At 41.8% G+C, this 25,690-nt stretch overlaps 3 protein-coding genes across 6 annotated transcripts; 2 read left to right on the top strand and 1 right to left on the bottom strand.

Annotated features, from left to right (window-relative positions):
• Nucleotides 1–1,527: 1,527 nt before the first annotated feature.
• On the bottom strand, nucleotides 1,528–13,717 carry rab3c (RAB3C, member RAS oncogene family). 2 transcript variants are annotated; one of them, XM_080893001.1, is made up of 5 exons: nucleotides 13,581–13,717; nucleotides 11,666–11,887; nucleotides 8,010–8,128; nucleotides 4,058–4,182; nucleotides 1,528–3,868 (listed from the first exon to the last, which is right to left on the bottom strand). In XM_080893001.1, the coding sequence occupies exons 1-5, from the start codon at nucleotides 13,596–13,598 to the stop codon at nucleotides 3,678–3,680; spliced, it is 675 nt and encodes a 224-aa protein (XP_080749127.1). In that variant the 5' UTR covers nucleotides 13,599–13,717; the 3' UTR covers nucleotides 1,528–3,677. The 2 variants fall into 2 exon arrangements, with proteins under 2 accessions (XP_080749127.1, XP_080749128.1); XM_080893002.1 differs by lacking the exon at nucleotides 13,581–13,717 and adding an exon at nucleotides 12,935–13,169.
• Nucleotides 13,718–14,213: 496 nt separating this feature from the next.
• LOC308404159 (ATP synthase subunit C lysine N-methyltransferase) lies at nucleotides 14,214–18,637 on the top strand. 2 transcript variants are annotated; one of them, XM_080894060.1, is made up of 7 exons: nucleotides 14,214–14,327; nucleotides 16,499–16,672; nucleotides 16,809–16,841; nucleotides 17,386–17,490; nucleotides 17,582–17,722; nucleotides 17,800–17,850; nucleotides 17,945–18,637. In XM_080894060.1, exons 2-7 carry the CDS (start codon nucleotides 16,505–16,507, stop codon nucleotides 18,131–18,133), a joined length of 687 nt encoding a protein of 228 aa, XP_080750186.1. In that variant the 5' UTR covers nucleotides 14,214–14,327; nucleotides 16,499–16,504; the 3' UTR covers nucleotides 18,134–18,637. The 2 variants fall into 2 exon arrangements, with proteins under 2 accessions (XP_080750186.1, XP_080750187.1); XM_080894061.1 differs by lacking the exon at nucleotides 16,809–16,841.
• A 1,122-nt stretch (nucleotides 18,638–19,759) lies between these two features.
• plk2b (polo-like kinase 2b) lies at nucleotides 19,760–24,937 on the top strand. 2 transcript variants are annotated; one of them, XM_080894497.1, is made up of 14 exons: nucleotides 19,760–19,987; nucleotides 20,100–20,207; nucleotides 20,305–20,421; nucleotides 20,736–20,865; nucleotides 21,030–21,213; nucleotides 21,430–21,628; nucleotides 21,737–21,908; nucleotides 22,108–22,202; nucleotides 22,494–22,626; nucleotides 22,788–22,868; nucleotides 23,000–23,159; nucleotides 23,310–23,439; nucleotides 23,592–23,702; nucleotides 23,869–24,937. In XM_080894497.1, exons 1-14 carry the CDS (start codon nucleotides 19,802–19,804, stop codon nucleotides 24,058–24,060), a joined length of 1,998 nt encoding a protein of 665 aa, XP_080750623.1. In that variant the 5' UTR covers nucleotides 19,760–19,801; the 3' UTR covers nucleotides 24,061–24,937. The 2 variants fall into 2 exon arrangements, with proteins under 2 accessions (XP_080750623.1, XP_080750624.1); XM_080894498.1 differs by having other exon boundaries at nucleotides 21,761–21,908; nucleotides 23,869–24,936.
• Nucleotides 24,938–25,690: the final 753 nt, after the last annotated feature.

The following is a 25,690-nucleotide window of genomic DNA, read 5'->3' as shown; positions in this document are numbered from 1 at the left end:
TTGCTTTGAAATGCTCAAGAGGAAGAGCCAAGACAAAGCAGCTGTACATCTGAGTGACATGATGTCTTTGAGGCAAAGACGTGGGTATTAGGGTAATTCGTGATTCTTAATTGGCCATAGGTGTGAAAGATCCCGTGCATCTATGCGTTAGCCCCGATAGACTGGCGGCCTGTCCAGGATGCGCACCAGAGTTTGCCCTGTGACAACAAGGATAGGCTTTGTGAGCAATTTAGGACAAACAACATTAGCATCTCATCAATGCAAATATCTAATAAGCCAATCACGTGGCAGCAATTTGGTGCATTTGGGTAGATACGTAGGTAGACATGGTCAAGATGACCTACTGAAGTTCAATTGGAGCATTAGAGTGGGGAAGAATGATGATTTAAGCAACTTTTAACATGGCAGTATTTCAGAGGCTGCTGATCTACTATGATTTTTCCTCACAACCGTCTCTGGGGTTTACAGAGAACAGTCTGAAAAAGAAAAAATATCCAGTGAGCAGCAGTTCTCAGGGTGAAAATAACTCGTTGATGCCAGAGGTCAGAGTAGAATGGCCAGAATGCTTCGAGCTGATCAGAAGGCAACATTAAATAAATGAAAGACTAAACCAAAGTATGCACAAGAGAACAGGGAAAACACAACATGTTGAACACTAAAGCAGTTGGAACTGTCAACTAAGAACTGTCAAAAGTGTTAGACAGTGTGGTCTACAATTCACGCAGGCTCAGCAGATTAGGACAGCAGGAGACGAGTCTTAATTTCTCAATTTCTGCTGCAACGTTTGGATTGTAGAGTGAGCGATCGAACCTCCAACCAACCACCAAGCTACAGTCACCCCAAAGTACACCACAGCCTACCTAGCAAACTGTTTATGTAGCAAAGCTCAAATCATCTCAAACTGTTGTCTTAAAAATGACAACTGTACTCAAGTGGCTTCGACAGTCACTGGATCTAAATCCATCAGAGCGCCTTTGGGATGTGGTAGAAGGGGAGATTTGCATCATGGATGTGCAGTAACTGTCCGATGCGATCATGTCAATATGGACCAAAATCTCTAAAGAATGTTTTCAGCACTTTGTCATGAAGAATGAAGCAAAGCTTGACCCAATACTAACAAAGTGTACCTAATGAAATGTCTGGTGACTGTATACTTAAAGTAGCTTCACAATTGTGTTTTTATTGCACCTCCAATGGAGTTACAGTTAACAGTGTGTACCTATGACAATGCCTATCAGGTAAAACTATAGTAAAAAAGTAAATAAAACGATAAATGCAACATTTTCTACTCAAAATAAGTGCGATAAAAGTACAACGTTCAAATGTACAATATAGTCATAGTGGGTTCGACTCACCATAAATTCGTCACTTCCGCTCTGGTGCTAATCCAGCATCGTGTCACTAGGTGGCGCACTTTGCCTTAAAATGGGACCAGAGCAGTTTCACTGAAACATCAGGTGCGGGTTGGAGAGCAATCTTCACGCTTCACGAGTGAACAAAGAGTCACGAAGGACACAAACGCCCGCAGATAGAATTGGATTTATTTCCTATAATCTCAAAAACATACTTCTTAGTCTGCTTGCACTCCAACAAATAAATATATTCAGTTATATGTAAAGACATAATATTTTAAAATGGCATTTTTACTCGAGTGACTGTTGGGCTGAGGCTAACCATCCCTCTATGAAATGAATGCGATCATTACAGTAATTTATTTCATGGCTACTGGCATCAAATCATAATGTCACACACATACACAGATGTGTACACGCAGGCGCTTTAAACTAGTTCATGTGTATTCCTATTCTTGGCATTAGTAAAACAGTATGGCATATGTCATGGACTAAGTTTTCTCCCTGACTATCTGTCACAACAACACTGCATTTTGACATGATAATACAAGTTCGGTCAACAACCAACAGTTAGCAGGAACAGCATATAGTATGTGAATACATTTGTACAAAAGGTATACACAAACAGTACACTATATTACGTAATTTGTCTCTTCAATATGGCAGGTACACGCACACATACACACTTACAGTCGCACATTCAGTTACTGAATGAAGCACATCCTCGGGTTTTACGAGTTATTCTGACCTACTGTCACTCACATACGGCAGCTGGGGTCATTGTACTCGAGGACGGGAGAAACTATGTACAGGGTATAATTCATAAAATATTGCACTTATTGGCCCATTGCATCTCACGGCGAACGCCATGACAATGCTCCTAAATCTGTAACACAGCGTGATATATACAGTATCTTATCATATAAATCTACACAGGTATATCAGGACTGACTTCATGCAATTGTTTAGAGCTTTTATTCAACTATGTGACAAACAACCGACGATGTGAAAAGAACTGTAATGTTTTGGCACAATTTATTTTCTTCTAAGACTAGCAGAACTGAAACTTTTCTGGCTTTTCAAACAACCTACAACGTTTCTATTACATGGAATTACATTAAGACACTAGAGTACGGTATATGCCCGCTATGAGAAGTTTCCCTTTTTACATTGTTGTCAATTTTTTCAGAGGGTGGGGGTAGGATGGAGGACTTCATTTTATCATACAAACATGGAATTTAAGCATGCTGAGTCAAAACTTAAACATATTTTAATATATGGCTGTTTATTCCATGACAGAGCTGATCATTTGTTGTGTATCGCACACAGTGAGCTGTGCTTTGACAGTAAGAGATTTTTCCTTTAATGGAATGCTAAATCACTGTTTTCATATGGAGCAGGGGATGGTTAGGTTTGGGTAAGGCCTATCTTAAAATAAAACAGCACACATTATTGAGTTTTTGGCAGCATGCTCATTGGATCGAACTATAAAAGAGTGTCTTGGAGGCTATGCACATGGAAATGGTTGCTTAAGATATACTTATTAGATATACTTAGAGGAATCACATCTACAGACAGCGGAGGGTGGAACAGTACTCACGTCAACGTTACACACACTCCAACAGTAAAACAGGACAGAGGGACTTACAGAGGCCGTATTGAAGATGCTAAAAGGCCACTTTTTTCCAAGGTAGATGATTTTAAGATGGCGAAGTTGCAGTCGGACATAATACTCGCATTCACGCAAACCCGCACTCACTTATTGTGCAGTCACACAACAGCCACACACACACACGCGTTACACAAAAGAAAGCCGCTACATCCTATAGTGCACTAAATCATAGATTTGGCAGCTTCAGGAACCTATAAAAGGAAAAAACATACTGTACAAAAACATAAAAAATAAAAAGCTTATTAAAGCACTCACTGACTATCCTTCAAGGTATTATCATCATTATTATAGCTTTTAAAGGTCTTAAGGATTAAGTGTACAGTGTGAACTATTTGCAGCCTATGAAACATACTTGGTTTGTAACCACACTAACTAGCCAAAGAATGAGAATATGGTGTCTGTGTATTCAAGTTATACTGTAATGTTATGCATCTTACAACAGCCACGTTTGTTTTCCTGGTTATTTGCTATTGATATAAGGTGATAAAGTTAAGAGATAATAGGACAGATTTTTGTAATTCTACTACTAAACGGGGTTTGAAGTGTAGTCCAGGGGAAAGCAGCACTATAGCAGGAGTGATAACGCTCAGGGAGAACAATTTTTTACCACCTTACAGGACCTGTGCTGCTCTCCTGCTCCTTGACATGGCTCACTAACAATTGCAGCCGGGCTGCTGGAGGGGTGGAGCGCTGTCTGTGAGTTTGGCAGTGGGCGCTCCCGTAGTGACAGCTGGATCAGCGTCCAAACTCTCAGACATCTTGTCGCAAATTAGGTCGACGAGACGCTCAAAGGTCTGCTTCACGTTGATGTTGTCCTTGGCGCTTGTCTCAAAAAACTCGAAACCTTGGGATCAGAACGTAGAAATGACCGATTAATGATCACAAGATAAATGTGGGGTGTTTTTGTTTGTTTAGAACAACCTTGACTGTCTGTACAAAACAAATAAATGTCAAAGGTCTTTCTGCAAAAACCAGACTGTGATGCAACCCAGTTTTAAAAACACCAAGTGCTGAATGTTGCTCTGAGACCCACCCAACTGCTCCGCCAGCAGTCTGCCATTATCCACCGAGACCACTCTCTCTTCTTCCATATCACACTTATTCCCAGCCAGCACCACCTGCGCGTTATCCCACGAGTAGGTTTTTATCTGGGTTGACCTGCACGTAATCAGAAAGAAAACACAACAAAAATACATCACATTCACATTAGTGCTGTTTGCCGGGTTTCTCAGAAAGTGCTAGAAACAGATTCTGTGCCACTTTTTTATTGGACCGGAAGAAAGGGCAAGATGTAAATCTGTCCACCATTTGGGTCGGTCATGAACAGTGATTGCATCTCCTTTTGTTTGGCATCGTGTCATATCTGAGTCACTGATGGCATTGCGGAAAAGTGGGTCAGTGGCAGCTCTGTTCTGAAAATTCGTAGTCACTGTTGCTGTAATGTAGGTGATTATTTGCTATTTTTTAGATATTTACAATTTATATTTAGATAGCTATAAAGCTTTTTGGCTTTAGTCACAAACACACACACACACGGGAAACACTGGATTCCATTGTTAAAATAGTTTTGTGAACTGTGTCAAGTGTTAATATCATTACATGCTAATAACGACATCCACATGAACAAGGATTTCACAGCAAATCAGTGAGCTGCTTGAATGGCTCTTACCTCTGCAGGCTGCTTGCAATCTGGGAAGGAATTTAAGGAACAAATTCCTCCCGTGGTGTTGCAGTTTTGACAGAAAGTAGGGCAGTAAACACACCACAGGCTGAAAACAGGAGAGAAGGAGCCAGCCATAGAAAAAGGAAGAAACAACATCTCAGAGAGAGAGAGAGAGAGAGAGAGAAAGCAGCATGATGTCGGCACACCGCTGCTCTCTGTCCAGTTCTGTCTTGTTTTATTGCTTCAGATGTGGGTCAGTCTGAATCTACGTGCAGGTATTATTCACTGACCAAGAAAAAAATAGCACTGGTGTTTGTATCGCATTTAACGAAGCAACACAAGTAATTAAGAGGTGTTAAATTAAACAGGTAAGTGCCTTTTTTCCTATTGCTGTCCAATATTTATTTTATTGGAATCTTAAGCAGTTGATGTCAATCTCACAGCGCTTCCCTCATTTTCCTATGACATAGGCAGGAAATGAGCGCGTCACAGGCTTTAGTCAGCCACTGTCAGGGAAGCAGCCGTTGCCTTGGCAACCTCTATTTTTTTTCCTCCAACCTTGTCACAAGGAACAAGGTAGAGAGAGAGAAATCAGAGCTGAGGCCTGTGGTAAAGGCAAAAAAAAAAAAGAAGGATTCTGGTTATGTGGCAGGTAAAAAAAGAGCCTCTTCTTTTGTGTACAGCTGATGGATTTGTGCACCGTCTGGTGAACAAGTTCACAGGTGACTCTCCTGGATGGTTGCTGCGAGTGACACACTTGGCTCATTTAATTGAGATACCCATCACAGACTGTGCTCAGACTGCAGCGCTCTATTAAAGTGTCAAGCAGGCCTTAAAAGAATAATAGGTGTGTCTGGCTCTGAGCTGTCTTTACAAGAAAGCCTTTCTGGCTTACAGTAACAGAAAAAGCACTTGAATACCAATCAGGCAGATGATATGAAGCAGTTCCTGCTGATGTACAGAACCCCAGCAGATTTTTTTTTAAACATTTCATTTCCAGTTAAACAACAAATATGCGTTTTGTTAGATTAAACACTTTAACAGCTGAGTGACTGGAGCGGAGAAGACAGCGGTCTTACAGTAATGGTATTTATCATACAAGTCACACAAAGAATTTCTCATGCACCCCACTTTTATGAGGACCCCACATAAAAGTGGGGTGCATGAGAATTTTGTATAGCCTAGCTTAATATGATTTTAACCTTTGTACTGTATTTGCTTTAATTCCAACAACATGATCCAACTGAGAGACCGGAGATGAAGACTTTCTCCAGGACCTCGGAAATTAAAGAGACTTTAGAAATAAAGTATGAAGTTGGATCAACTGCAAAAGTGCCGCAATATGTATAACTCAGTGCAGCTGCTACAACATTTACATCATAAGGATGAGCCTCTGATGATTCACAAATCTTTCCTCTCAAAAATGCATGTTTAAGCTCCTGTAATCTCTTTTGCCTGGCAGTGGGTGAGGCTGGGAAAGTGCAAGAAACAGTGTAAATAAACTACAAGATGTTTCCCATCCCAACACCTTTGTACAGTCAAGAGGAAGGATCAGCAAAATATAAACCAAAAGACATGTCGGGGGAGGGGGGGGGGGGGTGGATCTGATGTTTTAATGAATCTTTGATGCTGTTGTGCTGTAATGGTTACACTGAGGAGAACTTCTTGTTGCTAGAGTGAAAATTCTAACACAAAACCCACTTCCTGATTCGATGAAGCCTTCTAAGTCCCGTTTTAGACTTGGGTGCATCATCATGAATCACAGATATTTAGTATTTAGTATTTAGTATTTATTTATTTATTGTCATTGTCAAGAACAATGAAATTGCGTTTGGGGCTTCCATACAACCCAAAAAAAAAAGAAGAAAATAATAAATACCCCTTAAAACCCAAGTGTACATATTGTGGTATTTGGACTTGGCTCAGACTTACTGTTACACCCCGCAGACACTTCAGTGACTCATGAATGGACCGCAGCCATGACCTTGACAAGTTCCCTTCCTTGATTCTTAAATCTGACAACAGCGCTGCAAACACTACATAACAAGCCTGTCAAATGTGAGACAGTGCTGTGGCCACTGCGAGGACTTTGGAAAGTTAAAACAGCTCAGACTCACAAGGAACTCAAACTATCTCCGCTAACAAGTTAGGTTAAGTTTATATCCATGACTATGTCACAGTCTTATCTGCTATTAAACAGTTGTGGTGTTGAATAATTGCAAGGAAAGTGTTGTCCCACAATATGAATAAACAAAGTAAAGGTGAGACTTGACCTATGCCAGTGTCCTAAAAGAAAGACCACCAGAATTTAATCAGTCCATGCAAACAGTTCCTGCACACTCAAAGAAAGCTGCATAGCAAATGCATTGATATTCACAGGAGAGGAATAGAAGAAGTATCGATCATGTACAACATTAAGTCCAGTTTAGTTTATAGCACACTTAAAAGCAGCTGCTGACCAAAGTGTTGTACAGTTAAAAGAAACAAATGACATAAAACACTGAACAAAAAGACAAGAAATTAAAAAGGAAAACATTTAGTGAGAAAACATGAGAAAAGCAACACAAATAAAAATACTCAGAACTCAGTCTGATTTAAAAGCCCAAGAATAAAAACGGATTTTCAAATGCAGCATTTATCTATTTATCAGAAGTAAGAGATAACTGCCAGGTTCCTTGCAAAGGGCTTTTTAAAAAACTTTTTTAAAAAAGGTCAAAGTGGTGGAGGTGAGGGTTTATAAAAAACACAATAAAATCTGTTTTTGTTTTTTCAATTAAGAAGATTTAGTGCATCCATGTGTTAACATTCTCCAGACAGCCCAGTACGCCTTTCAGAGGAATCATAGATTTATGTTCCAGTGGCAGATAAAACTGTGCAACATTAATATGAACCATACTGAGACCAGTATAAAAGTTGAAAAAAAGGCTGAGGGCCCCACATAAAAGTGGGGTGCATGAGAATTTTGTATAGCCCGGCTGAATATGATTTTAACCTTTGTACTGTATTTGCTTTAATTCCAACAACATGATCCAACTGAGAGACCGGAGATGAAGACTTTCTCCAGGACCTCGGAAATTAAAGAGAGTTTAGAAATGAAGTTTGAAGTTGGATAATTTTTAGGAACAGGCTCCACCACAGCATGTTTAAAATCAGACTAAAGACTGCCATTACTCACATCAGCCTCAACAGATATGAACTGCATGCATTATGAAAACAAACAGGCCTGATATGCTGATGTGATGCAAATGATATCCAGAATAAAAAGGGCCTAGAGATGACACCTGTCACACAAAACTGACGAATATGGGCAGCCATAACTCACCAGTCCTGCACAGCACCAAAGGACTCCTCATTGGTGATGTCGTACATGAGGATGAAGCCCATGGCCCCGCGGTAGTAGGCAGTGGTGATGGTCCTGTAGCGCTCTTGGCCCGCTGTGTCCTGTGCACAGAAAACAAGATTTATCACTGCTGTGAGCAGCTAACTGCACTTTACACTGTCAGGTTCAGCCACATGCAACATATGAATAAGCCGATTGCGCAAACATGATTCAAACTGAGACATTTGCTTGGTTTAAATCAACTCAAGTTTGGAATGTTATGTACACATGTTCACAGCTTCATTTACTGTGCCCATGATGCAGAAACAATCATTATACTAATTGCCTCACTGGTGATGCATTGATGAAGTGCCAAAAAAGAGCAATTCAGTTTTGGCTGATGTGATTGATTCTTTTCTCTCCTCAGTAATAATTGATAATCGCTCAGTAGTGTTGAATACTCAGTGGTGCAGGATTAAAAGCTCAGCCTCGTGACATATATTTCTTAGAAAAAGGGGGTTAAATATAGAAGTACAATGATCTGAACCTCGAGAAACCTGCTCGCTGTTTGTGAGTCTGGACCAAATGCTCAGAAGCAAAGCGAGTGATTACACAGCATTTGAGGAGCAGCACACTGCACACAGATCGCCCTGGCAAAAGCAAGCACTCGCCACAGGCTTTGCTGAGATGTCAGTACAGACAGATGAAGTTTTTTGTTCATGAGAAACAAAGAAAAATAGATCCAGGCAGCTATATCACGATAAATGTTCCTGTGATTGCTTAAATATGTGCAGACCTGCAATTTTACACGCAGTTACATAACCAGAAATCCCAGTAAGATACTGTATGTTTACTGAGCTGTTGTTACACCCACAACAAGTGTGCTCACAGCCGTCTGTGAAACATGACAGAGGACTTCTGGCTGATCTACTTGGCTCTTGTTAAACAGAAGCCCAGAAGGCAGCAGTGGATTGTATTTGCCACAGTACTTTTGCTTTCTGTCATACTGCACATAACCGCAACAGTGTGCCTGTTATAGCCAGAGGACAGCTCTGACCTTCACTCCACAAAGACAGAGCTCACAGCCTGCCGAGCTTCCACGCACAGCACGGCTCGGACCTTTTGTCAGTTGACAATGCTGCAAAAACTAATGCATGCAAACATGTGCATTTTAATGTCAGCAGCTAGTCTGTGTGGTTCTGCATAAACAGCTTTTTTTGTGGACTGACCAACATAAAAAGGGGAAGATATGTTTCAGAAACTTGTTCACTCTCACTGTGCATATATGAAGTTATCCTCCAATCGTATGAATGCTAGTGTAACCACAGTCTTGTTCCTTTCTTTCAGTTTGAAGTGTTTTAGAAGCCTTTTGATTCTTGGCCGAGTGCTTGACAATGACCTTTGCATTTCAAGGATGTTTTAGTGAGTTGCTTAAAAAGATGGAGCGAGAGGGAAAAAATCTGCTTGAGTACAGAGAATTTGAGCTCCTTGAAAAGCTTCGCTTGTAGTCTGCAATTCACCAGAAATCAATCCAACAAGCTGACTGCTTCAAGTGGAGAGGGAGCCCGACTCTCTTCTTCATTGAGTGAAGTGAGTTTCTGTTTTTCCACTATGATGACGCTGCCAGCACTCTTGGTTTCATTCAGCTCAGCCTAATGCGACAGTAGGGACAGCTCTGTGATGCAACATGCGGTTTTATCCCTCAGCAGATTAAGGATGTGCATACCGCAGTGACATTAGCCAACACCCATCACCTTAGATGGGCACTTAGTGTGTGCCACAGCTCTTTCTTAGCCCAATTAAAAGCAATAGGCTGATTACATGAACACGAGGCCAGTGATTTTCTCTCTGACTATGCTTTTCTGTGCTTATGATGGAAACACATTAACTCCATTAGCCAATTATTTGACTGTTCAAAGTCTGTTTCCACATCCTGACGAAGCGCCTTTGCTTTGTCTCGCTATGTGATTTGCAGACGCCGAATGTCTGGGGGATCGCTAATTGCTGAGAAAGTCAGCTATGATGACAAACAAGAGAGCAGAACCTCTGAAGGAAAGCTGACACTTGTGGCAATACAGAAAGAAAACAGAAACTAAGTGAGTAGAAAGGAAGTCAAAGAAAAAGAAAGAGAGCAAGAAGCTTTCTGCTTCTCCCCACTATCTCAGAGGTGTAGTGAGACAATCTGGTTTCACAGCTCAGATGAACTCCTAATTAAACAAACTCAGACATTCTTCAGTTTCCCACACGTTCTAGAGAAGGTGTTGCTTCTGTTTCCTCTCCCACTGGGCGGCAAACTAACACTTACTAGTATCTTGTCAATGATGTTGAAGCTTCCATCTGTCTCAGTGCTTACACTAGAGTGTCAAACACATTATAGCCTTTCCTGAAGCTTTATGGAGTTAATTAAGCGACCAGCTTAATGCACCACACGTTTTCTAAGAGCGTCTTCACACCTAAATTCTCCATGTTCTCCAATAGTCTAGAGCACAGCACCTTCTTCCTGTATTTACTTTTGCTGCATCGCACGCGGTCACATCTGGCCAATAAACAGATTGACCATTCTCACGTGGTTTGCAGTGATGCATTTTGGTTCACTTGGATTTTTCTCTGTGTGAAAAGACATCAATCACGGGGAAAATTTTACAAACTTATCAACTGCTTTGGAAGAATGTAAACAAATTAGAGAGAAATGTGAGAAATCCATAGGAATGATGAAGAAATCACTAGAGATATGTTTTGATGTCAATTGAGATAATAGATAAAATTCAAATCCAAATACAGAGCTAAAGTGGTTATGTTCTATCCAATATCTAAATTAATACCTTTGTGTGCAGTTGTGGTTTTTTTTTTTTTACTTTGCCAAATATAAAGCAATCGAATCCTTGAAACACAAGAAGATATGGACAGAGGTCAGGACAAAGTGATAGATTGACAGCCTTTTACAAACAGGGGTAATTCAGCAGGAACACAAAGGTGGAGGGAAACGAGAGATTGTTGTATAGTTTTCATTTTGTATTTCCTTATGCTTATGAGTTTTTCCTCCTTCTGATGCTCAGGATTGGTTCTTTATTGTTTTGTTATTTGTGTCTTTAGTTGTAGTTTAGGCATAGTTGACTTTAGGTTTATTAGTTCCCTTTAGTGTTCCCATTTTGTTCCTTCAGTCTCATCTTTGTGTTGGTCTTTTTGTTTTTATCAGTTCAGTTGTGGCTCTTCCTGTTTTATTTTGCTAAGTGTTGCTCTCTGTGTCTGTGTTCCTTGCAGTTTCCACTTCCTGTATTACCTTTTATATATTTTATCTCAGTCTCCCCTTTTCCTTTGTCGAGTACTCCTACTTAGCTGATGTTCCTAGTGATTACTAAGTTTTGGAACTCCTACTTTGCAATTCATTTGATAGATTCTGGACTTTGTTTATGCCCTGGACTATCACCATTAAAGCTTGCTTTGGTGTCATTTCAGGTCTCCTACGTCCTCAAACAGACTCAAATATAACACAAACTTTTGCCTGTGCTCAGACGGCATTACAAAGGAATCCGGATTCTAAAAGAGCGTTCCTTCTCAACAAAATTTGTCAAGTTGTTTCTTCTGGCTAGGTCGTCAGTCAAATATTTTGTGGCTCAATGTCGCTAAATGTTTAATGCTCGCGTTTGAATATTTCATACCCAGATCTGCAGTTTGATCCTCTTGTCATTCTTGTACACAGTCTTCACTTTGAAGTCGATGCCCACGGTGCTGACGAAAGCTGAGGTGAAGGCATCGTCTGCATAGCGGAACAGGAAAGACGTTTTGCCCACGCTGCTGTTACCAATGATCAGCAGCTTAAACATATAGTCAAAATTTTCCCCTCCCTCTCCTTTTCCTTTCACATCTTGAGTGGCAGCCATCTGCAAAAAAAAGAAAGAAAAAAAAAGAGATTGGGGAGGGGAGGTTAATGCAAAGGGTTGGAAACATTTTTAGAAAAGTGCTTTTTAAGATGGTTCATGTCCATTGACCACAAAGTAAAAGAGAGTGCTGCAGACAGATGCAGAGTAAAAAGTGCAAGCTTGTTCTACAAGGCCAGATCAGAGGTGACAGAAGGCTGTGTAAGGCAAACCAGCATGAGCAGCACCACAAGCTGTTGTATCGATGACTGTTGGATAACCAGGACTTTTAAAAGCCTGATTTTTTCTTAAAATACTTTCTTTAACATATGAAGATGATTAATGTTATGGCAGAGAGAGCGAGGGCAATATTTCAGATTCAGATCTTTTAATGTTTAATTTTACACAACTCCTATTCATATTGTATTGAGCTATTTAAACCTTAAGACTCACTGATTTTTTCCTCTGTGAAGTTTTCTTCTAGAAATTGACTTCTGTTTGATAAAAACGTCAAATCTCATCCCATATTACCACACACTGGTGTTATACAAAGGACAGAGCACACATGGATCTTTCACCTTAGCAGAGCATCTACCCAAACCGTTTCAGTGCAAGCTGTCAGCAGCCAGCGACCTCCGAGGACGAGAGTACTACGAACAGGACGACACCAGCACAGTCATATCCGCCTCCAAGGTGAATGTTCCGACAAAGCCTCTGTGCCAAACCTGTGCAGTTAATAAATGATGCCGGACCTCCATCACACACAAGATCAGGACTTCGGTTCGCTTCCGCGTATGAAACAACACCACCGAGGAGTGTTTTTGCAAGGACACAGTGTTGAAAATATCGCTGCAACGATGTCATTTACACGCACCGCATAAAGCAAGAAGCTCTGCTATAAAATTACACCCCGCGGATGAGCGAGAAGCCGCATGCCAGCTAGTGTTTCGGCGACCAATTCTGGGCAGGTCATTTTTATCTATCAATGAAATTCTTCCACGCAATTACGACTACAAGCTACAGAAAAAAAGAGAAGAAGAAGAAGCGTTGAGGACATTTATGTGAACAAACCTGTTTTTGGAGGCCTCGGTTCTATCTGTATCTGGCCCTGTTTTTTGTTTTATTTTTTATTTTAGTAGAATGCGTTTTCTTTTAAATCTATATTAATATATGTATATATCTGAATCTAACGCGGGCGCTGGTTTTCTTCCCCCCTCTGCCTCTCGCTTTCTCTCTGTGGAGCTCCGACCAATTTCAGCACCTGGGAGCTGTCCCCCTCCGATCTGGCACGCGCCCGCCTCTCACCCCTCCCCTCCACCCCGCGAGCTGACGAAAAAGGCTGGCCCGCGTGAGCCGAGCACGAGCACACGAGGAGGGTGGAAAAGCGGGTTTCGTGCGTGTCTGTGACGTCACCGTCACCCCGTAGACGGGGGTTGTAGTTTTTGCACCGGAGGAGAGCGGAGGAAAACTGCAGCATCAAAAGAAGAGATTTGACTACATTACTCAGCATGCAGCTCAGTCCAACTGTCAACAACTGAAATATTTAGAGAAAGAGAAAACCTTTGTAGTTCACCCTTTGACGGGCGTCAGAGTAACAGATAACAGTAGGCTATGTCGTGTACAGACCCCTGCCATGCAAAATCAAGAGTGCAGGGATAAAAACCTTTTATGGGTATCTGCTATAGTTTGCCTATATATTAAAAATGGCGAATCTTACCTTCCCATACAAGTCCATTCTATTATCAGTTTTTTTTCTCTCCAAATATTTGTTTTACAGCTCTCTCTTGCATCCAATAAACTCCCAGCTCAGGAGCATAATTTCGTCTTTTTTTTTTCAGGAAGCAAATATAATAGCCTCTCCTTTTGCGTCACTGTCGGTCGGTTTTTCTGCCGTCCCCCCGCCCATGAAGCAAAAAAGCCCCACTTCAGAGAACAAGCGGCTGTGCAAATAAGAGCCTACCCCTGAATGCTGATGAATATTGTTATTGTGAACCTTTCGGCTCAATGAGTCTGGGATGAGGCCGCGGCGGAAATGAACAACAACAACAAAAAAAATCTTTGCAATTATAATCGCGCCTATAATTAGATGGAGCAGAGAGATTCACACCTGAAATGTATGATCGTAATTAAACACCAATTTAAAGCATTTTAAACACATTTATTTTTATATAACAGCCTTAATTAGAGGCTTTTTTACGCGTTCACACCTGAATCCTAAGTGGCTTATCTTATACTATTGCGCCATGCGATAAGCAGCACAGACCCAGGAGGCATGAAATTACCGTGGAGTACAACTCGGATTCAGTCAGAGCTCATTTGTCAGGCAGTAAGCAGACGTTTGATAGGGTGTGCGTGAAGTGCGTGAAGCGAGAGGGCGGGACATGCTGACTGAACGCTGTTTGACTGGACGATCTGTTCGTGCGTGCGTGCTGCTGAGTGCGCAGGAGACGAGGGGGAGGGTCAGGTAAGGTAGACAGACTTAACTGTCAACAATAGTTGAGTTTTTCAGGTGTTGTTAGAACTTTGCACATTTCTCCAGTCTACACACACACACACACACACCGAACTGTTTGTCTGTCCTGCTGTGAGTGGGTTAACTGTGCATGCGCTTGCATCGGCTTCATCCAGAATCTAAAACTCTTATAATATGTCTGCGTGTCTGAAAATAGCTCTTTCGGGATAGTTTGTACTGGTAAAACTCCTTGTTGTCGAGAATAAACAGGATTGTTCCTTCGAGTAGTTTCGGTGCATGACCTAAATGTTGTCAATATTTTTTTTTCTAGAAGGTTTGTGGGCGAGTGAAAGGTCACTGTAGCCCCACCTGCTGTCGGACACGCTGCTCTGGTGGTGTATGCTATGTGGTGTGGAAATCAGCTTGCTTTATAGTCTTAATAGTGATAAGAGGAATTTGAAATTATTTGTTATGTTGCTTTCCTCGTGAAATACAAGAGGTCGATAGTAAGATATATATATATATATATATATATATATATATATATATATATATATATATATATATACATACATACATACATACATACATACATACCAAATTCTTCTTAGATTGTGTGAAATATATAGTTTAAAACTTTTTTGCTTTTGATTTTTGCTGTAAATGCTGAATTCTGTGAATATTTTAAGGCAAACTCACAACATGATCATTTACAAACTTACATGGTAACCAGTTTCTTTAAAAAGGTGCCGATGTATATATGGAGTATTTCAGAATCCAGCAGGTAAGCTGTGTCAGAATGATGGCCACTACTGGTCTTAAGTTTTATTGTCCAATTAGAAACTGCAGTACAGAAAGGAAGTCATTTAAATTAGAATTAATTTATGAAATGGAAAATGTCGAGCCAGATAATCACAGTGAATTTATTGAAATCTGCAATTTTGTTGCCTCTAACTGCTCTGATAACCACAGTGCTGACCCAACCAGTCGCAGCAGATGGGCGCCCCTCCCTGAGCCTGGTTCTGCCGGAGGTTTCTTCCTGTTAAAAGGGAGTTTTTCCTTCCCACTGTTGCCAAAGTGCTTGCTCATAGGGGGTCATATGATTGTTGGGTTTTTCTCTGTATCTATGAAGCGCCTTGAGGCGACTTATGTTGTGATTTGGCGCTATATAAATAAAATTGAATTGAATTGAATTGAAAAACCTCGAGCCTCTCCTCTTTTCTTTATATTTTGCTAGGAAAATGGAAAATAGACACTGCAATTTGTTGAAACGAGTGCAAACATGCATGGAAATGCAGTATATAAAGCAAAAACAGGAGTTTGTACAATTCTAATGAGCTTGAAAGTCCATGTTTGGCATGTCTTCTTTTATTTTTCAACATATACTGAACTCTTGTAGACAAGCTTTCTGGTGTTTTGATTACATAGTCTTGAAGTCTTAATAGTTTTCCAGGCTTCTTGAAACGCTCAAAGCTCTTCTTTCAATGTTCGCTGCATTTTGTTCCGTTCTCTGTCAAGATGATCCCACACTGATTAAGTAATGTTGAGGTCCGGGCTCTGGGGAAACCAATTCATGACTGATAGTGATCCACTGTGTGTCTTTTTCTATTCATGCTTGCTTTTACTTTATTAGCAGTGTGTTTGGGATCATTGTGATGCTGAAAAATGAAGCTGTCACCAATCAGATTCTTTCCAGAATGTGTTGCACGGTGGATCAAAATCTAACAGGACTTTTCTGCATTCATAATTTAATAGATTATGACACAATTCCCAGCATCACAGGCTGTAAATGCAGCTCCAAACTATGGCAGAGTTTCCACCGTGTTATTTTTTTTAGATGGCTGTAGACACTCACTGTTCTCCTGATCTCCTCTTGTGTAATTGGTCATACCTCAGCCTTTTCTCGCTCTTTTCTTTCCTTAAGAATTTCTTCTAGACAGCCACCCTCCCACTTAGACAATTTCTGAAGGACCAAACCACTATCACAAAAATACTTCTGAAACCCTGTATCTTTATCTATGTTTAAAAGAATCAGTATTACTCAACATGAATAAATCAGTTTCCTTCTATTACAACAGAGAGTAAGTTAATCAGAATATCTCACATACAAGTAGCATTTTGTTTCATACAGGCTGCAGTAATATTTCCACTTATTTGCTGTATTTTAACCCCTCCTGCCACAGTTTGCCATGGAAGACTCCATTGAAGTAATCCTGCAAAACTATAGCGGGGTCTTCCCTACCAACAGACCTCATCCCATCTTCTCAGCCTGCACAGGTGCTCTGCTTACAGGCCTGTACGGATTATGGAGCCTCTTCACCCTACCGGGCTTCCGCAAAATCCCATGGAGGCTCAAGGTACCTGAGATCGCCCTGAGATTTAGGGTTTTTACCTACCTGCTCTGACTCACATATCAAATGTTGCATGTGTGAAATCAGATCATGTAACATAACTTGCACATTAACATTGATTTGCTTGCTTTGGAGCATAAAGCTCCATGCAACAAATGTGGGAAAGAAGACAGCGGTAAGTCTAATCATGATGACCTTCTATGGAGAACTGCACCATGATCTTTTGTTAATGTGAATATGCAATAATTTAAATTGCTTTTACCAGTTTACCTCGTATAGAGGAGTGTGTGTACGCATGCGTGTGGTTTGGATTAATGACATGACTCCAGCTATAGCTCAAATAAAACATGTTATGCTAGGAGAAAAATGGTTTTGTACAATGGGCAGATTTAAAGTGTTTACCACAACTGGGAACCAGAGAGTCCTGCTGAGATTGTAATTTGGAAGATTATTGTGAAGCAGTTCCACTGACAGTGAGTGGGAGAGCTGACTCAAGGCTATAGTCACAGCAGGCTTGACTGTTGTGAAGAGAAGTACATTTAATTTGGAGCTTTAACAACAGATGGAAGCAATTTGTATTTTATTTGGGATATTTTCATGTCAATTACTTTGTAATGCATGCTGTCAGTTGTGCAATAGGGCAGTGTTGAAAAGGAGAGTCTTGAGACATCATGCCTGCCATGTGTACTGACTCACTGCATGTTTGCACTGTTGTCCAGGTGCCCTATTTGCCCTCCAGTAAAGATCAGACTGCGAACGTGATGAAGCTGCTTGAGGGTAGATCAGGTCGCTTGGCAGATCTGGGATCAGGAGATGGAAGACTGGTGAGTGAGTGTACCTGTCTTAGAGAAAAAGGTATCTGTGAATATGCTGTGAGTTGAACTGTTTTGGAAACTCCTCCTGTTTGCTTGCCAGGTATTTGCAGCCTCTGCTGCTGGTTTCCAGTCCACAGGCTTTGAAATAAACTCCATTTTAGTGGCATATGCCAGGAGCAAGGCCTGCTGGACAGGAGTCCCCTCCAGGCAGGCAGTCTTTGTTAAAAAAGATTTCTGGAAGGTAAGACTGTGATAGAAATATAGTCTTTTACACTTGGTAATAGCTGTAGTTTGACCATGTTTGTCTCTTGCTTTTAGACCGATTTGTCTCCATACAATAATGTGACAGCGTTCCTTGCTCCGGGAGTGGTGAGTGGGTTTTTTTCCCGTGAAGAATGATTGTTTTCCTCTGCTTTTGGTCATCTGATGCTGTGCTAATTTGGCTCTTCTTGCTGGTTTACAGATGGAGGTGCTCGGAGAGAAGCTGTTGAAAGAGCTTTCAGATGACGCGCTTGTTATCGCTTGTCGCTTTCCTTTCCCTAACTGGCCACAGCAGTCATCCGCTGGCTTCGGACTTGATCAGACCTTTGCTTACGACATCAGCACTGTGCGCTCGTACCTTAGAAGCGAAGCAAAACCAGCAGTGCAATAAAATTACAGCACTTTCTAGAATTGTAACTCAAAACAGCACTGTACCCTCCTGGGACTTTGTTCTTGGGCAGTAAGTGCAATATAATATGATAAGAATCCCAGACAAAGAGAGCATAAATTGGTAGTCTGGCAGTTATAAGCACTGACCAGGAGAGATCGTTCAAAGAAGTCTTTGAACATGGAAGGACTCTGACTCGGCAGCAAAATGTCAGGATGATTTCACCTGACGCGTGTACTATTTTTTTTTTAAGTCTTTGCACTTTCAGAACCAATGGAGTTTAAGCCATAATGCTGAAGTCCTTGTTTTAAATGTTATCATGCTTCACTATAAAGAATATGTTTGTGACTGACTGCATCTCTCCTCGAGAGCTCTCACACTGCAAGCCATTTATTTCCAGCATCAGCACCGATAAATGTCCTTCACTGGGATGCTGCAGGAGAGTCTGTGAATAGTTTTGTTTCATTTTGGTTTTGTGACACTGACATTAAATTCAAATGCTGTGGTTTCTTGTGTGTGTGTGGCTTTTCTAAAATGTCTGCGGCCACAGCTGGAGGTCAGGTTTAACATTGGTTTGTTTGGTCTTTCGACACTGCACGTAGTTGTTATGGCCCGCACAGCCACGCCATAACTGCAAGTGGTAATTTGAGCCCTTTGCATTACATGGGTGCATGCACTTTGCCTGTTTGTTTACAGCAATCTGAACAACATGTGTTGGAATATTTCACTTTTAGGCAGAGAAGAGGTGAAGTTTTTGTGTCTTTCTGTTTTTGTTTCAATTCAATTCAGTTTTATTTATTTAGTTTTCACAACAACAGTCACCTCAGTAGTATTAGAAAGAAAACCCAACAGTTGTGTGAATTCTGAATTTAACAAGGAGCCACTGAAGAGAAGACTGGAATGGATACATATGAGGTTGGGTTATTCAGCCTTGCACATGGATGAATCTGGTCTTTCTACTGCCACAGGCAAATGACTCTGAAAACAACATTTTCTACATCTATAGATACAACCGCTAACCAGCTGAGTGAAGTCCCACGTGTCACTGCTCAGCTGGCATGCACTACATTGATAAACATACTGCAGGTCCCAAAGGTATGTCTGAAACCCGCATTTTAATCTGAATAGTGTCCAAAATCTCCACCTGAGGGCGCTCGTGCTCCAACCTGACCTCGGTGCAGCAACCGGATGGTGTGAGCCTGAAGAGAATGCAAATGATTCTCTTCAGCATAGTGGATATGTGCAAGTATATTTTCTTAAAGGGGCTATTTATTCGATGAATTCAGATTCGATTAAATAAATACTACAGTACAGCACGTGTCTATCTTCATTATCAAACTGTATGTATATATCAAAATGTGTGTATATATATATATATATATATATATATATATATATATATATATATATATATATATATATAAGCATATATATAATGCTTATTAAAAAACCAAAGTTTCGCACGTCGCTTTACATATTTCCATATCTGTGCCACCACCAACACAAACGTACATGTGAGGTAATCGATAACAGCCAGACCCCCGTTCTCTCGTGCCCGTGACGTCAGAGAGAGGGCGGCAGACAGGGGGAGGGTTGAGCGCCAGAGTATAAAGACTCCTGGCCGAGCTCTCCGGGATCCATTCTGAGTTTTGTACGACAGACCTATAACTGATGGAAGTACAGAGAAGCGCCGGGCACCAACAGACAAACGGCAGCACCATGTGTGAATCCACGCAGAGGTCCTGCGAGCCTCGCCGAAAGAAAATGGATGAGCGCAGTGCACCCTCAGAAATGGCCAGGATAATCACTGATCCTGCCACGGGGAAGTGCTACTGCCGTGGAAAAGTTTTGGGAAAGGTAGCGCAAGCATTCCATCGTTTTTTCTTTTCTTTAAAAACATTTTTTTCCCCCCTTGGGATTTACCTAACCCGAAGACAAAACATGTTAACAGTGTTGTTCCTTTTTCCAGGGAGGATTTGCTAAATGTTATGAGATGACCGACCTCTCCACCAGCAAAGTTTACGCAGCCAAAATCATCCCTCATGCGCGCGTCTCCAAACCTCACCAACGGGAAAAGGTAAGCGCGCAACTCCGATCCTTGAGCGCAGTGATGTTCAACTTATATGTTTATATATATATATATTTAAGACATGTTTTGTCTTTCGTTTCGCTAGATTGACAGAGAAATTGAGCTGCACAGATTACTACACCATAAACACATCGTGCATTTTTATCACCATTTTGAGGACAAGGAGAACATCTACATCCTGCTGGAGTACTGCAGCAGGAAAGTAAGTGCTGTTTTTTCCACATGGTAAATTTGAAATGACTTTACTGCCGCCGTGTTTCTAATGTGAACAAGACCTGCATTGCACCCAAAATCCAGCGAGGCACTACTTGGTATTCAGAATGTGCCCCACTCTATAAAGAGCTTTACTGTTTTAATTAACTGTCGAAAGTAGAAAACTTTAATGTGTTACCACGGGGTTTGAAATTAAGGGAAGTAGTCAAGTGTGATAAGCTTTTCTGCACAGAGGACAGTGCTTATATCTTGGGAAAGCTCTATAATTATTCTCATCTCTATGCTTTGTTTTTTTTCCCGCAGTCATTAGCCCATATCCTGAAGGTCCGCAAAGTGCTTACTGAGCCAGAGGTGCGTTATTACCTGAGACAGATTGTGTCTGGACTGAAGTACCTGCATGAACAGGAAATCCTTCACAGAGACCTGAAACTTGGTTAGTGATATTACAGTGCTGTGCATAATCTTTCATTGTGTGCAGGGAGAACATCATTCCTTGTAACTAAACCTCAGTCTGTACCTCTACATTTGCTGTGCTCATGCTTTGATCCTGGCTTGAATATCAAGTGTTCATCATCTCATTCCCTTTCTTCCCGACAGGTAACTTTTTTGTGAACGAGACGATGGAGCTGAAGGTCGGGGACTTTGGTCTGGCTGCCAAGTTGGAGCCAGCGGGAAACAGGAGGAAGACGATCTGCGGGACTCCCAACTACCTGTCCCCTGAGGTTCTCAACAAGCAGGGCCACGGCTGTGAATCAGACATCTGGGCCTTGGGCTGTGTAATGTGAGTCGGATATCTATAAATTTAGCATTAGGGAACTTCAAAAGGTTTAGTAATGAATTATTAAGAAACTATCTATATTGGCATCGGGTGTTATGGACAGGCCTATTCTTGTCTTACTTCTTTCACTTAGAAATATGTGATATGTGTGATAAACTACCCATGCATCTCCTATGGCATAAATAGCTCCCTCACTCAATGCCCTCTATCCTCCTCCAGGTACACTATGCTGCTGGGCAGACCTCCTTTCGAAACCACCAACCTGAAGGAGACATACAGGTGTATTAGAGAAGCCCGCTACTCCCTCCCCTCGTCCCTGTCACCACAGGCTAAGCAGCTAATCGCCAGCCTGCTTGCCAAGATGCCAGAGGACAGGCCCAACCTGGACCACATTCTGAGGCATGACTTCTTCACACAGGTTAGACACGATTGCCAACTCTATGTCACTCTATATTGAACACTGTAAATGTCACAGCGTAGGAGTTTAACAATTACACTCCCCCCCCCCCCCCCCACTTCCCACCAGATGACCCACTTTGGTTCTTCACAGGGCTTCAGTCCAGAACGTCTGCCTGCTAGCTGCTGCCATTCAGCACCAGATTTCCACATCTCTAGCCCTGCCAAGAGTTTCTTCAAGAAAGCTGCTGCTGCGCTGTTTGGTGGGAAGAGGGACAAGGTCAAGTACTACGAGACTCTGAGTGAGTATTGCAACAGCATTTAAGTTCTCAGTATACTACTTGTCACACTAATAGTTTGTATTTGAGTCTGAATTTATGCTCGAAGCACGGGCATCATTACACCTAGCGTTAACTGAGTGTGCATGACCCATTTTATCACCCTTAGGCTGGTCATGGAGGTCATCCTCTCATTTTTCTGCACTCCTTTTGTCCTTCATAGATAAGTTAACCAAAGAGGAAGAGGAGATCTACAAGTTGCAGCATGACTTGGAGAGAACTGCCATCAGCCAACAGCACAGCAAAAAGGTGTCTGAGGTAAGAACTGAAGACAGGATATTTGCAAGAGTGTGGGTGATGTTGCAGGTAGATTCATCATAACGGCAGTTAAATAGATCTGAGATATCACGTTGAGGAGAATCCAGTGAGTCATTCTGGAGCTGTGCCAAAACTTTATAACGAGCACATTTTTCCCGAAGTGCTAAAAGCACTTATTTTCAACCTTTAAGCCAACCTCTTTGCATCTGTGGGTGATCACTGAGTCATAGTAGGAAGGGATGATCTAAACTCACAGATTCTAAACCCTGTCGTCACTCATTCCCACCTCAGAATGGAAGTCTACTTCCGCCATCTGCCGAGAGCCCCGTTGCCCCGGCAACAGAGAGCCAGTCCCCAACGACGCAAGACACCATCCGTCTGATCGTCAGGGGGAGTCTGGGAAGCTGCAGCAGCAGTAGTGAATGTAAGTTCACCCACACGTTTAACAGAGCGCAGACAGACTGGAATTATTTTTTGATGTATTATGGAAAAGAAATCAGTGTTACAGAGAGCTGCTGCCATAGCTAGAGTGTTTAGTACCATTGTCATGTCAAGCTGACTGAGCACCTGTTATTGCTCCAAAAGGCCTGGAAGACAGCACGACAGGGAGTGTGGCTGAGACTGTTGCAAGTGTGCTGAGGGGGTGTCTGGAGAATATGCCTAAAGGTGAGTGAACTAACAAAGCCTTGACCTCTACATGCATGCCTTAGCTGCAATTAATAGTGCACTTAAGCTCACTGTTTCATTATACCTTTAACTGTATTCTAACCCTCCTCCTCTTTCTGTTCACCCTGCAGCCAGTGACATTCCTCAGGGCTCAACCAGCTGCAGTCTTCAATGGGTGACTAAATGGGTGGATTACTCCAACAAGTACGGTTTTGGATACCAGTTATCTGATCACACCGTGGGAGTTCTCTTCAACAATGGCACTCACATGAGCCTCCTACCCGACCGAAAGTATGTATTCTTTCTCAACGCCCTCCCTTAAATTTAAAAGTTATTAGTCACAACATTAACTTGTCTAAGCATGCTGCGGTTATCGTGTCAAATCTTTCAAAAATGTCATCTAACCGAATCTGATCTTTTTTGTTTTATTTTGGGTTTCAGGACCATCCATTACTACGCAGAGCTAGGCCAGCGCTCTGTCTTTCCCACCTGTGAGGTTCCTGAACACTTTGTCGGGCAGGTCACTGTGCTTAAGTACTTCTCCCATTACATGGAGGAAAACCTCATGGATGTAAGTAAAAAATCGTTATTCCTCCACTCCTTTATCCATTTTTTAAAAAATTGTTATGTTGCTGTTATGTTCCTTTTGTATTTCCACACCCTGTAGCCTTAGAGACATTGCAGCTTGTCTAAACCTGATGTGCTACTCTTTTGCTTTCTCAGGGCGGGGACCTTGGCACTATAACAGACTCACACATGCCCAGACTTTACCTGCTGCAGTGGCTCAAGTCAGACCGCGCCCTCATGATGCTGTTTAATGACGGCACTTTCCAGGTAAACACACATTATCACAGGAGCATAGCTGCTGCTGGGCATGCTCAGTAGAAGCGTAGTTACAAGTGCGATGCATGGCATCAAGGAGCTTTAAACCACAAATCAAATAGACAAAAAGATTGTTCTCCAAACTTATCAGTTTTCTTGTTTGTTTTTATCTTTAAAGGTTAACTTTTACCACGATCACACCAAGATCATCCTGTGTTGCCAGAGGGAGGAGTACATGCTGACATACATTAACGAAGACCGCGTCTCCAAAACCTTCAAACTCAGCTCCCTGTTGAAGTCTGGCTGCCCTACTGACCTGCGGGAGCGCATGGTGTATTCCCTCAACATGCTTCTGCAGAGATGCAGCTAAACCCACACAGAGCGTGTGCTGGACAGACGAGCAAACCTACCGAACGTGTTACTGCGGTGGAATGAGGATGCCGAAAGAATCCGTGGAAGACGAGTGGATTTCAAGAATGGATTTGAGCAGAGTAAATTAATCCAGCTGTGCGGTGTCATAATCACTCGGGCACCAGTGCGAGGTGTGGAAAAAAATAAAAAAGCAAGAGACTGAAAGACTGAGAAACTGAAATGTAGCACAATAACTGTGGATGGAAAAGGGCTGACTTGTATGTGGATTGTTGGAAGGAGAGAAAGGAGGGCGTATGTTGGTACGAATGCGATCCCCAAGTGTTTTATGGGGATGGGGAAAGAGGGGTATTTGGGAAGTAGAGAGAAATGCTGGGCTGGCACCAGCTTCACTGTATAGAGTATAGCTGAATTAATCCAGAGGGAATCCATATATTGATGCTCTGAATGTCAGAGCCTGACTGTGGAATAATGTAAATGTTGTACAGCTTATGTCGCGGCCAACTCACCAGTGCAAAGGAATTACTGGCTAATATGTGAGGATGCTACAGAGTTTGGCTGTGTGTACGAGTGAGTGTGTGTCTGAGTGGGAAGGGTGTAATGTCACACTAACTTTAAAAACTGTGATTTGTTCTCTTTACTGACAGATGGGTTCAGCTTATTAAGTTGAGAACCAAAGGGGTGATATGGGGGAAGGGGGCAGGAGGAGAAAATGACGTTAAAAAAACAACAACAAAAAAACAACTAAAAAACTAGTACCATACATCCTCTGAGGATCCCTTAAGAGCCATTGTCACCTGGGTAAAACATGTCCTGCATAACTTATTGTGTAAAAAAGCGCAGTATTTATTTATTTAATAAACAAGCTTTTTCTATCAAAAAAAAGAGTACTTGTCCTTTTTTTGGGGTGTGGCCACAGTCAAAGATGTTCCCAACATCAGCCAGTAGGTTGAATGTAAGCTTCACCCCACTGCCGTGCATGTGCATGGGTGAATGTGAAGTGCTGTAAATTGATTTTTAGAGCCTTGCTACGTTAAAAGACAGTATACAAGTGCAGACCTTTCACTGTTGTTATTTTCAAACTCCCTGAAGATGTTAAGATGTTTCATGCCGTTACTCTTTCTGAGAGTGGCCTTAATAATAGATTAGGGACATGCCATGTATTAGGGTTATTCTCAAACATACTTGGGGGAGCGGGGGCTGCCCTTGTTTCATAAGAAAATAAGCGGTTCCTGTTCAGTGTGGCGAGAATTAGATTCAAGCTAATTATGCCCATATCTGTGCAGGGGCCTAGGTCAAAGCAAGTATTTTATCTTCCCTATGTTTAAACTTGCAGCAGGAAATGGGTGCAGTGAGAGAGATGGGTTGATAGAGGTTGTGTTTACAGCGCAGTTGTTTATACGGTGGTTCAAGGCCTCTCATTTGCTGAGTTTTCTTCTGCAGTGATAAATGGAAGACGGCAAAGATGAGTGACTGTGCAATATGGCTGGCCTTGTCTCAGAAACACATGGGTTTGTTGGATTGTTCAGAGGAAGAGAAAGAGAGAAGACACTGACAGTGACGTAAAGCTACGAGGCGAGACGCAAAACGAAAGAGCTGGCCCAACTATGTCAGCGATTGCATCACAGCTT

This window comes from Rhamphochromis sp. 'chilingali' (genome assembly GCF_963969265.1).
Source record: "Rhamphochromis sp. 'chilingali' genome assembly, chromosome: 10".
NCBI lineage: Eukaryota > Metazoa > Chordata > Actinopteri > Cichliformes > Cichlidae > Rhamphochromis > Rhamphochromis sp. 'chilingali'.
This window is presented reverse-complemented; position numbering and strand designations above follow the sequence as displayed.